The following is a 15,534-nucleotide window of genomic DNA, read 5'->3' on the forward strand; positions in this document are numbered from 1 at the left end:
ATCTGACCCACATTTCCAGGTTCTTATCAGTTTGTGTCTGTAGAGAAAAGGGCTCTTAGATAAGTGGAACAGCAGGCAGTGCTTTGTGGGTAATAAACCAGGGTGGCCTCTCTCCTGACATAGGTAAACAGAACTGCTGAGGATCTTCTGATCTCAGGCTTGTGTCTCAAGGCAGCATTTTTACATGAAATGACCAGCAGGTTTCCTTCTCTTCCTTTCCACCTCCCCCTCCCATGCCCTGCAGCCTGCTGTCCCGTTTGCCCTGTGGCTCTCTTCAGGAAGACATTGGCAACTCTGTGTTTCTCCAGTTCTGTTGGGGATTTGTCACTCCTCCTTCACTATGAGGAGCAAGCTTTCCCCATTTACTCCAAACATCATTCTTGTAAACTTTCTGTCTCCTACATCGTTGGGCTAAACCTTCATCTTTCTGGGAGCCATTTGACCTTAAGAAACCATTTATATTGTACATATAAGATTGCCTGCAACTCAGCTTATTAAGTTAAATGCATTATCTTAACAAAGGACTAAAAAGCACATAGATGTGACATTGGCCTGAAAATAACCTATATTCTAGTTGTTTATTCTATAAATTTAGCACTTTCAGACAAATAAATCCTTAGGCACTATGTACGTACCATAGAAAGCTTATTTAAGCCTACTAATTAGACCAGTTTGGACAATATTAAATAAAAACTAATTGCAGGACATAATGTAGAGTTTATAAGCTGTGGGGGAAAGCCAAATCAAGGCATTTGCTTTCTTCAGTCCTTTCCACAATGACTTTCATAATTTTTGCTAATCCAATTTTTAAAAATCCATTCCAAAGTCGCTCTTAAACCATTTCCAGAACTATCTGGTTTGCCATTCTGGAAATGAAATTGCTTTTAAACCTGAGCAGATGGCTTTAATTTGGTGGAGTGGTATGAAAGGAATGTCACATTAGAAACTGCAAGCAATTCAGTTCGAAGTTTTTGCCGTTCATACATGTGTTCCAAAATACTATATTTTACATTTTCTCTTTTAAGTAAGTTCCCATCTCTGTGCCATTAAGAAACTTCAGAAGTAAAATTTTGAAGTGAAAATGAATCCCAGCATTTCTAAAACTGTGAAGTCCCAGCTTAAATGAAGTGCTCACTTATTGAAAAGCCAATAGACTGATTCCACTAAGTCAAAAGCGTCTTCTAAAAGATTCCGAAGATAAGAGTATTTTCAACTTTGTTAAGCTCTTCAAACATAAGGGGCACTCCCTCCCTCTACTCACAAGGATCTTTTCATCCAGTTACATCAGAGTAACTTGAGAGGCTGCTGCAACAGGAGCCTCTCTTCACCCTTCACCTACTTATTTCAGTCCCTAAAATAGGGCTGAGATCTGTCAGGGATCCTGAAGGGAGGGGAAAGATTAATTTTGTTCACTTTAATTCAACATTTATTGAGTGCCTGCTGTGTGCAAGACTCTAAGCTAGAAGCCCTGAGGAATGTTAACATTATTAGGTCCTATTCTTCGTCTTTTATGCATTTATAATCTATAATTGGAGTGGGGTGGACAAAAGGGGAGAAAGAGAAAGGCGTAAACACAAAGAGTATCATTTTAAAATAAAATATCAGGTGGAAAAAAACGTTCAGCTCAATGCAAAATTAAGAAAAACACACGTTTGTAAACATTCCATTGGCAACCCATGCAAATCAATTCAAACTCGCCCTTAATACTTGATCCAGTCTGATGAGACAGAATTAAAAATCAACAAGGGTTTTTCCATGTCTCTGAATTATATCTCTTATCTGTTATTTTATCTCTTTCTGATTGAGATTATTTTAAGAAAATATTCTGAAAGCTGAGAAAGTGAGCACAAAATAAATATATCACCAAGAAAAAATAACACATCGAAACTCGGCGTCCAGGTTGCACAACAACATGCATGTACTCAGTGCCACTGAAATGTACACGTAAAAATGGTTAAGATGGTAAATTTTATGTTATGGGTATTTTACCACAATGAAAAATTTTTAAAAAAAATCAGCATCAAGATCTTTTCTGGGAGAAAAAGGAGAAATGAAGAAAATGCTCCCGAGCAATGAGAATATGTGAAATAATAGATAAAGTGAAAAACAAAGCAGTGACCTTGCCTTTGAACTTCCTTGTTGCAGATTCGTACATCAGTGATCACGCTGCTCTTTCCCAGAAGACCCTTCAGCTGGATAAGGCACATAGTGATTGCAGCCATGCTTATTGCACTTAATAATGTTTTGGTCATCCTTGTGCCAACTATAAAATACATCTTTGGATTCATAGGTAAGTTTCAGAAAGCCTTTTTTCCCCCATCTACTTTTTTGAGGATTTTTTTTCAATTACAGTTTACATCCAGTATTATTTTGTATTAGTTTCCAGTGTACAGCACAGTGGTTGAACAACTGTGTATTTATGAAGTGTTCCCCCTGAAACTTCCAGTGCCCATCCGAAACCATACGTAGTTATCACAGTATCACTGACTATATTCCCTGTGCTGTACTTGACAGCCCTGTGACTATTTTGTAACCACCAATTTGTACTTCTCAATCCCTGCACCTCCTTATTTTGTCGACTCAAGCTGATAGCGCCTTAAATGGCAGACAGGGAGCCTCTGCCTGGAGGTCAAGGAGCCCCCATCTGGCTCAGGCTCACAGGATTCCTGTCAGTCCAGTGGGGCTCCAGCTGCCACCTTCCTTCCCTCCCTTCCTTCACGCACATGATAAGAAAATGTTAGTGCCAAAAGCTACCTGATAGGTCAGCTGGTCCAGCTGCCTTTTCTGACAGGCCAGGAAAGGGAGCCCCATGGAGGTCGAGTTGTATACCATGCGGTGGACTCAGGGTTTACACTTAGATCTTAACTCCAGGATCAAAAAGTAAGGAAGGAAGACTTTCCCTCCGGGATGCTCTCTCAGGCCTGTGACTAGCTGAGCATCAAGGGTATCTTGGGAGGAGGAGGAGACTGATTTTGTAAAGTATATTATTTCCCTTTACTGTGTGGCCTGTTAATATATTTAATTATTTTATTCTGCTGATTTGAAGGATTACTCCAGTTTTAAATACAATGCTGTATAAAACTTCTAAAACTTAGATGTATACTTAGTACGCAGCTATGATGTTAGGCATGTTTTCATTTCTTTATAAGCATATCTTCCTTGACTAAGTGACCCAGAAGATCCTACAGTGGTTTAACTCTAAGCTGAGGGTCGCCTTCGATCTGGTGTCCTTCACGGGCACCCCTCATCGCTGCCTTCTGGAGTCAGGCCTTCTGTGAGACATTGACCTGTCTGGTTTTCTCTCCTCAGGGGCTTCTTCGGCCACTATGCTGATTTTCATTCTCCCAGCATCCTTTTACCTTAAACTTGTCAAGAAAGAACCTCTTCGGTCGCCCCAAAAAGTTGGGGTAAGTAAGGCTCACAATTTTCCCCATTGTAAGTTGTTCTTTGACTACTTAGAAATAAACCATGCCCGGCAGGGCGTGGCTCAGCGGTTGAGCGTCGACCTAGGATACAGACGATCCTGGTTCGATTCCCGGTCAGGGCACATGCCTGGGTTGCAGCTCGATCCCCAGTCGGGGGCGTGCAGGAGGCAGCCGATCAATGACTCTCTCATCACTGATGTTTCTCTCTCTCTCTCTCTTTCTCTCTCTCTCTCTCTCTCCCTTCTTCTCTGAAATCAATAAAGACATATTTAAAAAAAAAAGAAGTAAACCTGCATGTGGTTTAAAAAAAAAAAAAATGAATCAATGAACAAGAAGGAGGGGTCAGAGGGGAGCTGGGTCCTCTGATGGAGAGAGGGCCTTGATTCCTCCTGCAGGGCGGGTCGGATGCCCTTCCTGCGCCTTCCACCTGTCAGGCTGACCGAGCCTCCCCCCAGGCACACATGTGCACCCCTTTCCACCACTCCCTAGCAGTGCTGTGAAATAATTTCAGCATTGTGGCCACAGGTGGTAGGTTTGTAAGGCCAAAAGAAAAGATGCTGCTTTTGTTTTCCCATCTGCACCTTGCTGTCCTCTGGTGTGGACTGAGAGCCGGAACGGAAGCATTCATTTTCCAGTTAAGCTCTTTAGAGATAAACTATGGTTTTATCCAACGAGAAAGTATGCATTTCTTTTTCATAATAGAACTACAGAAAATATACTAGAAATAACTGTTTTTGCAATAATTAAATATTATCGGTGACTGCTTAATAAAGTCTTGTATTAAGGCTTGAAAATAATGCCTCTTTCTGAATTACCCTGAATTTTGCCTGGGAGTCATTCACCTCTTGGGGTTGTTCGGGCGTTTTTAGAACAGTTTGGTATCAAAAGTTCCTCCCATCGTCTCACCCCCAAATTTCTCCTTTATGTAGTCTGTGCTGCTTGGACTTTTATAGCAGTGTGACCTTGGCAAGTTACTTGTCTTGTTTGTGACCCATTTTCAGTTTTATCAGATGTAAAAATGAGTAAAATTGTATCCTAGATTCTTTCTAGTGAAAAAAAATTGTGGCAGCTGCTTTCTCATATATAGAATTAGGAGGTTGATCTGTGTGGTACTATATAAGGCTGTTTCTAGTGTTAGTACTCCAAAACATTGTATACACACACACACACACACACACACACACACTTTGGTTTTTTCCCCCAAGGAATATGCAACATATATTAGGATTTTATTTTTATTTGTTTGCTTTATAAATTTTCATCACACATACTACTCTCTTATGACCTGCCTTTTTTCACCTAAAAGATTTCGAGCTCTCCCTAGACCATTAAATTGTTTTCTGCTGCTTGATTTTTTAATAATCACAAGGTATTCTATCATTTTGATGTACCAAATCAATGAACCATTACTGTATTTTGAACATCTGGGTTAAATTCTCTCCAATGTATTCACCCTCTTTCCCGAACTAGGGTTCTAAATTGACTGAATTGCTAGGCACGGGTTTCTGAGTTATAAGAGTAATATAATTCAATATGCAAATCAGATTGCTGGCTTAGGTAAACAATTTAATGCTTACTTACTTAGCACAAGCTTTGCTAACTAAGTGTGGTTTCTGTGTCCCTAACAAGTTCTCTCTGATTGCAGGCTTTAATTTTCCTTGTGGTCGGTATCATCTTCATGAGTGGAAGCATGGCGCTCATTATAACTGACTGGATTTACAATCCCCCAAATTCCAAGCATCACTAACCCAAAGAAAAATACTTTCTTTTTCTACTGGAAGTGGTTACAAATTATGCTCCAAAGGACATGTGAGTTCTTTTACCCCCAGTGACTGGAATGTTATTCATATGAAATAACAAGAAGATTCCAAAGACGTTCACTAGTAACATCACCAGGCACCTTCAGAAGAGAAAAATCATCATTTTTGTCAAGAATGGCTGTTTATGAGTTTAAAATCTGTGGTGCACATTCCTACCCAGATTTTGCCAGAGGAGTATAAGATGATGTATTTTTTGCTGCTGTACAAGCAGAATAAGGGTAGCTGAGTACAATGGTCACCAGATAATCCCTTCCCCTTTCCCATAGTACCAAATACTTATATTCTCAGAACACCAAACAAAATGCCCTGGTGGCAAAGCTATCACCACTTAATGCCTTCCCCTAATCTTGCACCAAATACTCTGGGTCTATTTAATAACAGAGGCAAAAGGCACATCTTATGAACCGTCCCCATAAGGTACATTCATGATCAGACACCAGGCTAGAATATCTTCTCGTCAACAGTAAAAGAATATTTTGCCCATCCTGTTTGTGATGTTGAATTAGTGACTTCTTCATTTAGATTTCTTTGTAAATGCTAAGAGAGGGGTTTTATTTAAATTATAGAGCAACAACAAAAATAATGCTTATAGCTAAACTGCCTGTTCTGGAAGCATTTCCTTTTCCTATTATTACTAGTCCTCTTATCATAGTTTATCACTGAACAATGCTCTCCCTCTCGTCTTCCATTCTCATTCAGAATTTTTAGAAGGGCACGGTTCATGTGGAGGTACACTACCCAGTATTGTTTGATACATTTTTATTTGATAAACATTCAGTGCAGGAAACTGTGATCGCTATATGTTTATGTAAACTTATTCTGTAGTCATCAGAATTTTAATGTATGGTACATCTGATTTTTATTTTTTACATGTGTAGTTTTTCTCTCATTACAGTGAAGACATTTATATTATTTGGGGTGGGGGCAGGGAATTAAGCAGATGGGTTCGAAAATCCATTTGTATGTATCTGTCTTTTGGGGATATTTTAAATTTGAAACTTAAGTTATATATAGTTCAGTAATGTTCTTCAATGTTTACAATAATATCATAATCACCTACAAGGAAATAAGTTCTTATTTGCAGATAATTATTAGTAATAACGTTCATTAAATTTAGCATACCTAAAATAGCATTTAGTTCATTTTATCTTACACAGGTGTTTGCAGACATTTATTTGCCATTTAATACGATGTTGAGTGGTTCTCCGTAAAAATAAAAGTGCTAACACTACAAAGAAAAGCAAACTATTATCCTTGCTTACTTCTACAACATATATGAAATGGATTTAAAAATTAGTACTTACCACCTGGGATTTCTGGAGTTTGCTACTCCCCCCCCCCCAAATCAGTAGCAAGGACATTTGTTCTATATTTTATATTTTAGTAAAGTCAAGTATGAAATACAAGTATCATATAAGTATGATATTGAATCATATTTCAATTGTTTTTCTGGAATGTACTTTAAGAAAATATGTGTTTGTTTTATGTATTATTTTCTAGAGGCACAATACTGTAAAATGGTGCACCTTGTTATGGAAATTGAACATTACTGGAAACCATCATAACTTTTAAGTTACTATTATTGGAAAAAAATTTCCAAACAGCATCTTTAAGATGTATTTTCATTCATGTAAAGAGATAGCAAGTGGAAAAGGTACTTTCTGAGTGTTAAAAAATGTTTAATCTGAATGTTTTTAAATGTAAATATCAATGATTAATCCAAAAAATGGAAAACTGTAAAATCTGTATATATTTTCAATGTTTTACATTTGAAGTGGCTAACTTGAAAATATCAACATGTGTAATTATATAAATATTCAAGAGCAATACTACAGTGCCCAATAATGAAATACCATTTCTTTCTCATGGCCATTTTAAGGATGAATTCACATAGACTGCAGGGCAGACATATATATGGTATCTAGTACTGGTTAATTTAACCCCGTTTATAAACAGATGAAATTTTATTTTCTTATTTCATTTATAAGATGGTTCAATGTACTGGGAGGCTTTTTTTTTATTACAGAAAGTGTATATTCGTATATAATAAATGAACTTTTCAAACTGACTGTGATGTGATTTTCTATTTTTGAAGACTGAATTATTTGTACAAGAAAAAAATTTTAATCTAAATATTGTCTTTCTTTGTCCTATTTTCACTGTTACTCTTGACATATAACTAACATCTATAGCTGTCAAAAATAGTTACCATCTTGTTGAGGCAAAATACACAGCTAATCCTAAATCATCTTTATTTTATGTAATCACATATATACCCCCTAGAATAAATGTGGAAGAAATGAGTCTCTTTATGGTGAATTAGGGAGAAATCATTTGAGATGGAAAAAGAGGGATGAGAAGAAACATGAGAATAGTAAAATAAAGACATGGAAGATTTGGAAGAAATGAAAGCAACATGTGAGCATTGAGGATTGGGTAAAAATGGACCATTAGTGAAAATGATGGGTCATGGTAAACTGTTTGCTTAACTTTCTAAGAAACTTCCAAATAGTTCTTCAAAGTGGTTCTACCATTTTCATTTTCCCCAGTTATATATACAAGTTCCAGTTGCTCCACATCCCTGACAACATTTGACATTCTATTTTGTACTTCATAGTCTTTCAAGTAAGTATGAAACACAGGGTGTCCCAAAAACACATACGCACACTTTAACAGCTGATAGCTCAATTGATATTTCTTTCTTTTCAGCCAGACTAAGCTTTGGACAAAGGAAATTCATCCTAAAATGCTACTGGAAGTTTGAAAATGCAGTTTGAAGTATGAACACTGCCCTTATAATTATTCAAAATGTGTACACAATTTTCAGGGACAGAGGGTGTTCAAAAATATATATACACTTTAATAGCTGATAACTCAATTTTCACTCCTCTTCAGGTTTAACTGATTTGAAATAATAGGTGAAGCCAGACTAAACTTTGAGAAAAGAAAATTATCCACCAAACTTTTTAATGGGGATACATAAAAGATAGTTTACAGTACAAAACTGGAAGCAGTTGATGAACTGAAGGTGCACAAATACCAAACGAAATGATTCTTGATGTTTGTAATTCCACTGCTTCCTGTTATCTTATCAGCAGTGCCTGGACCAGAATGGTCATCAGTTTGAAAACAAGCATTGACAAAAAAGATTATTCATTTCTGTAGATTCTTTTAAATTTTGAAAATGAATTGTATGTTAATAAACACTGACTTTATAATCATTCAAAGTTTGAATCTCGTTGTGATTTTCATTTTCATTTCCCTGATGACTAGTGTTGGAAACTTCCATGTGTTTCATGCCCGTTCATGTCTCCTTTTGTAAAGTGTTCAAATATTTTGTTTATTTTTAAAATTAGGTTGCTTTTCTTTTTATTGTTGATTTGTCAAGTTCTTTATGTATTCTGGATATATGTCCTTTGTTAGATTGAAAATATATTTTCTCAGTATGCCTACTCATTTTCCTAAAGGTGTCTTAATTACGTCTTTCTGGGGCCAGGTGTTTATAGCTTGAAGTTCTGTAATTCCTGCCTTACTAGGATAAGATTAATTGGAATGGTATTGTCGTAATTAATGCTTAGATTTTCAAATTTGAAAGGTAAGAGTCTTTTTTTTCTTGTGGTTTTTTTTTCTTTATTAATGTATGCTAATCTAGCTCTTGTTTTATATAGATATTTCATTAAAAGTAACTTTTTCTAAATCACTTTGAATCTTATTTGAGACCCAGTACTACATAGATAGGTCCAGCATATTAGAAACCCTCACTGGCTACTTGTCATCAACTTTATTAGTTTTCTCAGCCTTTGTTGCAAACACATGTAAATGAAACAGAAGTTACTTCATTTGGTTCTCATTTACCAGATTGGAAGCTCTGCCATTCTCTCTTGACTGCATTTTGCGTCATGTGCAGAAGCAGGGTGTATAGCCTTTGCTTCTGTAGCATGCAGCCTTGTGACTGTCTTTTCCCAATAAAATTTTTGCACTAATTATTCAATGGACAGTATTGAAGAAACTGATTGGGAAGAGAAATGTTTAGAGACTTTCTTCCCATAGCACACCAAAATGAAAGAGTTCAGTATGAAAGCCAAAACATAACCACTAGACATTTTACGAAGGACTATTTGATAGCTGCCTGTGAAAGTAAAACACAATGGAAGAAACCACAAAAGGAGTGATGAACACACACAGCCTCACAGCAGTAAAAGCTAATCTCGTACATTTAAGAACAAATAATTTTTAAACTGGCTCCTATAAAATAAGGTCAATCTATCTCGAATGTATGAAGAGATAATAGGGAAATATTAAGAACCTAATAGAAGAATGGGTAATAGACATGAAATCACGGAAGAAAAATGGTTGGCTAGTGAGTATTTTCAAATAGTTTGACCTCACTAGGAGTCAAAGACATACAAGTAAAAATGCAAAGACAGTTGTTTTTATCTGTCATATTATGAAAATAAAGAAAAGATGACATTCCATGCTAGTGAGTGGGGGGATTGAGCACTCTCATTCAATGCTGGTGGCCAAAATCTGGGCTCAGCTTACCCAGACAGCATTCTGGCGATATTTACAGAGATCCCTAGAAATGTCTGTAGCAGGCAGAATGGCCCCCCGCAAAGATGTTCACACCAGAACCCCTAGAACCTGAGAATATGTTACTTTACCTAGCAAATGAGACTTCACAGACATAATTGAAATACAGATCTTAAAATAAGGAGATTATCCAGAATAATCTAATCATCCAGGCCTTTAAAATCCGAGGACTTTCGTCAGCCGAATTTAGAACAATTCAAAGCATAAGAGGGACTCAACCTGCCAGTACTGCTTCAAGGACGGAGGAGACCATATGGAAACTGAGAAGGAAACAAATTCTGCCAATAAGGAAAAAGGAAATAGACCTAAAATATTAAAAGTAGATGTTAGTCTTTTCTTTTTATTATATCTATTTTAGATGATGGATGTTAGTTGAACCTAATGTAATCATTTCACAATATATGTCAATCAACTCATCATGCTGTACACCTTGCGCTTATATAGTGATGTATGTCAATTATTCCCCAATAAAGCTGGGGAGGGATGAGATACTTGTAGATAGGAAAATAATGAGTGATACTAGTTTTCTCAAAATTAAGCTGATTAGCACTACAGCCACAAAGCAAGCCAGGACCTGTGTGCCAAACCTAAACAGAGTGACTGCTTGCTACAGTAAAAAATTTAAGTAGAATGTTTGGCACACAACTGAAAATCACCCATCATACCAAGAACCAAGAAAATTACAACTTGAATGAGAAAAGGTAATCAACTAATGCTAACACTGAAACAAATCAGATATTCAAATATTATGATAAAGATTTTAAAGCAGCTTGTAAAAATGCTTCAATGATCAATTACAAATTCTCTTTAAACAAATGAAAAAATAGACCATGTAAGCAAAATACCTAAGGTTTTAGAAACAAACCAACTGGAAACTACAAACTGAAAAATAAAATAACCGAAATTTAAAGAAAACTCCATTGGATATCCTCAGTAATAGTCTGAAGATGACAGAGGATAGAATCAGTGAATTTGAATAAATATCAGTAAAATTCACCAATTCTGAACAACAAAGAGGAGAGATACTAGGGGAAAGAAAGAAAGAGCAAGAAGAGAGAGAGAGAGAGAGAGAGAGAGAGAGAGAGAGATATCTGGGCTGTAGACCTGTGGGACAAAAAGTAAAAAAGTCAGAGTTCCAGAAGGAAAAGAAAGAGAGATTAGAACTAAAAGACAATTTGAAGAAATAATGGCTGAAAACTTTCCAAATTTGGTGAAAATCACCAACCTACACATTTGAAGAACTTAGTGAATCCTAAATAAAATAAATCCATAGAAATCCACACCAAGTAATAATCAAACTTCTGAACACTAAAGACAAGGAAAAATATAGAAAGCATCCTGAGAGAAACAAGAGAAACAACTCATTACTTATAGGGGGACACTAATTTGAATATCAGAGGATTTTGTATCAAAACATGTGGAGATGAGAAAGAAGTGGCACATTTTTAAAGTGCTAAGAGAAAAGAATTGTCAACTGAAAATTTACATCCAGCAAAACCATTCTTTAGGAATAAAGGGGAAATAACATTTCTAGAAAAAGGAAAACTAAAAGAATTGTTGCAGACCTACCCCTAAAGATTGACTAAAGAACAATCTTTGAACAGAAAGTAAATGATAAAAGAACAAATATTGGAAAGAAGAAACAAAGTCCAGAAATATGGGTACATACAATAGACTATCATTTTCTTCATGAGTTTTATCCACACATTTCCTGATTGAAAAAAAAAAAAAATAGAATGCCATTTGATACTCAAGGCAATGATTTTTTTTAAGTGGGAAGGTAAAAAGGACCTAAATAGAAGTAAGGTTTTTCACAATTTGCTCAAGGTGGTAAAATGTTGATACCAAGAGACTAAATCACATATGTATGCTATAATGCTCACAGCAACTACTACAAAAACTATGTACAGAGATACACTCAAAAGCACAATATGTAAACCAAGGCGAATTTCTCAACATGTTTAAGTAACCCACTGGAAGCTGAGAAATGAGAACTAGAAAAAACAAAGAGGAAAAAAAATAATAGAGTGGCAGACTTAAACAATAACATATCAATAATTATGTTAATGTAAATGTGTAAGTACATCAATCAAAAAACAGAGATTGGAAAATGAGTAACTATAGGCTGATTGTAAGAAACTCACTTCAAATTCAATGGTATAGGTAGATGAAAGAAAAAGGGTGGAAAAGCTATACATGCAAAAAATTATAATAATAGAAAAACAGGAGTGTCTGTATTAATATCTGACAAAGTAGACTTCAGAGAAAAAATTATTAGAGACAAAGGGGTGTCCCTCTTACGTACATAACAAAAGAATCAATCCAGCAGGAATGCATACCAATCTTAAGTGTGCACACACCAAAGAGCACAGCCTCAAATACATGAAGCAAAAACTGACAGAGTTGAAGGGCAAAGATGATCCACAATTATAGTTGCAGACTTATGCACTAATCTCTCAGAAACTGATAGAACTACTAGACAGAAAATCAACAAAGATATGGAATATCTGAATAACACAATCAACAGATTCTAGTTGACATATACAGAACACTCTACCACCACCAGTAGAACACACAGTTTTTTCAAGCACCTGTGGAACATTCATCAAGATAGACCATACCCTGGGCCATAAAACAAACCTCAACAAATTTAAGAGAACTGAAATCATACAGACTATGTTTTCTGACTATAATGGAATCAACTAGAAATCAACACCAGAAAGGCATGGAATTTAAACAACATACTTCTATATAATCCATGGGTAAATGAAAAAGAATTAAAAAAACTATCAAAGGAAAAATGTAAATACATAGACCTGAATGAAAATGAAAGAAACAACATATCAGAGTAGGTAGGATGCATTTAATGCAGTGTTGAGAGGGAAATTTTATAGCACTAAAGGCTTACATTAGAAAAGAGGAAAGGTCTCAGATCCTTAATTTAAATTCCTACATTAAGAAACTAGAAAAAGAAGAACAAGATAAACCCAAAGCAGGAAGAAGAAAAATTAATATAGATAAGAGCACGTATTGATGAAACAGAACATAGGGAAACAACAGAGGAAATCAATGAAGCAAAAGTTTTCTTTGGAAAGCTTAATAAAATTGATAAACCTCTAGCAAGACTGACAAAAGTAAAAAGAGAAAGGACAGCATTGTTTCCCATTTTAATTGGCAGCAGTTTTCCTCTTCTAGTGGTATATAAAATAATGGTACATCTTAAAATAAAAAATCTCAAATTCAATAAAATGTGCTTTTTATAAATAAATAAATAAATAAATAAATAAATAAATAAATAAATAACAAAACTTATTAGCCTTCTGTGGTCAAAAGGCTGTAAATTGCTCAAATTGTTTAGCCTTGTTTATTTTGTCTCAGTTTCCCTTATTCCACTAGTCAAGGAATTTCCCTAGCTTCTTACTATCCTGCCTCAGTTTGACAATAAGTTTGTCACCAAACTGGAGTTTTTCCAACAGTCCTGCAGGGAAAAAAACCAGAAACCCAATTCTTTTTTATTGAGCCTAACTCAGCTTCCCTGGCTCAGGATCATGAAACATTTTATCAGTATTATTTGTGAACAAATCACTTGAGATTGATTACTTTATAGTCAAGTTCCTGGTATTATTATCTCAGAGGAAAACTTGACCATTCTCCATAAAGTGATGAGCATATTTCTCCCATTACTGTCAGCTTTTTAACTTAAAATTTTGGAAACTCACCAAGTTTTACTTGGTGAGTAAGAGGTTGTCTAAACCTGGTCTGAGCCCAAACCTCTGTCCCCACATGTATAATCAGCATTTATTTCAGCCTATGCTAACTCAGCCATTTAAAGAGGACCAAAATAGTTGCCATTTTGCATTTATCTCTTTTTCTAAAAGTACAAATCTTGGGCAGCCACTGATAGATTGTTGAAAGGGTACAGCTTCTAAGATGACAGTAGTCCTCACCTTGCCTTGCAGGAAAGAATGGACAGGACAGAAAACATCACCAAATCATTATTTACCTATAAAGGATGTTTTATCCCATGGATCGTATTCTATTTAACAATGTTATGAAATGAGGTACTGTTTAGTAGAGCTATACATAAGGATTTTGGCTATTTATTTAACATGAGTTAACTAAATTATTTTACTTCCAAGGCCAACTCTGATGGGAGAGTTGCAAATTTGAGAATGAGAATTTGAAGGCCTGAGCTATATATAGTTAGCCCTCCCTGCCAGGTGACCCTGCACCATAGCCCTACCCACAAAAAACACAAATGAACTGAACTGGATCCTCCCTAGGGACCCTCTGAGTCTACAAAGGAGCGTTCAGCTAGAGGAAAATTTACCAAATGAAAGTTATAAAATTGCTGGGTTCTTGTGATATCAAAATCTCCCTAAAAGACAGATTGCCCCACAGTTTGGGCAGAATCATGTGTTAAAGTTGGGGTCCAGGATATAACTTCCTGATTTATACAACTCTTCACATCCCAGTGCCATGCTTCTCTCATCAGTAACACACACACACACACACACACACACACACACACTGCGGTGGAATGAATGCATCCCTGCCAAATTCACATGTGGAAACACTAACTTCCAATATGATGGCATTCGGAGGTAAGACCTCTGGGGGGTAATTAGGTTTAGATGAGGTGTTTTGTATTGGTCTCAGTCTATCAATAACCAAAGTAGTGACCAGACCAGCCCTTGTGATGCTTATTATGATTTCAAGGTGCCCTTCAGCAATAACCATTAGGGAACTTTGAAAAAAATAAAGGTTTATTATTCACAGGACCTGGAAATCACACAACACACCTGGGGCCACACAGTGAGGTGGTGGGGAGGAGGGAGAGTGATAGAGATGATGTAGATAGATGATAGATAAATTATAGATAGATGATAGATAGATGATAGATAGATAGATGATGATGATGATGAAGATAGATAGATAGATAGATGATAGATAGATAGATAGATAGATAGATAGATAGATAGATAGATAGATAGATAGATAGATGATAGATAGATGATAGATAGATAGATAGATAGATGATAGATAGAGATAGATGATAGATGATAGATAGATAGATAGATAGATAGATAGATAGATAGATAGATAGATAGATAGATAGATAGATAATAGATAGATAGATATAGATAGATAGATAGATAGATAGATAGATAGATAGATAGATAGATAGATAGATAGATAGATAGATAGATAGATGGATGATAGGTAGATAGATAGATGATAGATAGATAGATATAGATAGATGATAGATAGATAGATAGATGATAGATAGATAGATAGATAGATAGATAGATAGATAGATAGATAGATAGATAGATAGATAGATGATAGATAGATAGATGGATGATAGAAAGAACATGGGCCTGGGGTTCTGCTTTTATTAGGGTCAAGGGTGGAGAACTATGGTTTTGTGAGGTCATTCTCTATTGGTGAATTTAAAACATAAGAGTGAGAATTTAAAGTGTGAGAAGAGAAAAAATAACAAGTACTCTACATGGTAAGTTATTGAACTTGGCCAAGATCTCTAAAACAAAGGATCCTCAGCACAGGGAGGTGGCCTGGCTCTTTTTGTGTGCCTGGCTTGTGTTTATTTGAGATAGCTGTCTTAGAGGTGGGTACCTCTTTGTAATAGATGCCTCAGCAATCACAGTTTTAAGTCAGCCACTTACATTACAAAGCAA

At 35.9% G+C, this 15,534-nt stretch overlaps 1 protein-coding gene across 7 annotated transcripts in view; it reads left to right on the forward strand.

Moving 5' to 3' along the window:
• The window catches only part of SLC38A4 (solute carrier family 38 member 4), a 68,165-nt gene extending 59,474 nt beyond the window's left edge, over positions 1–8,691 (forward strand). For all 7 annotated transcript variants that reach the window (XM_081128716.1, XM_081128713.1, XM_081128714.1 and 4 more), the window contains 3 exons: positions 2,146–2,290; positions 3,310–3,407; positions 5,071–8,691. In XM_081128716.1, coding sequence (XP_080984842.1) covers positions 2,146–2,290; positions 3,310–3,407; positions 5,071–5,172 — 345 coding nt within the window. In that variant the 3' untranslated portion in view covers positions 5,173–8,691. The remainder of the gene's footprint in view (positions 1–2,145; positions 2,291–3,309; positions 3,408–5,070) is intronic.
• Positions 8,692–15,534: the final 6,843 nt, after the last annotated feature.

Source organism: Miniopterus schreibersii, assembly GCF_964146895.1.
Source record: "Miniopterus schreibersii genome assembly, chromosome: 2".
Lineage (NCBI taxonomy): Eukaryota > Metazoa > Chordata > Mammalia > Chiroptera > Miniopteridae > Miniopterus > Miniopterus schreibersii.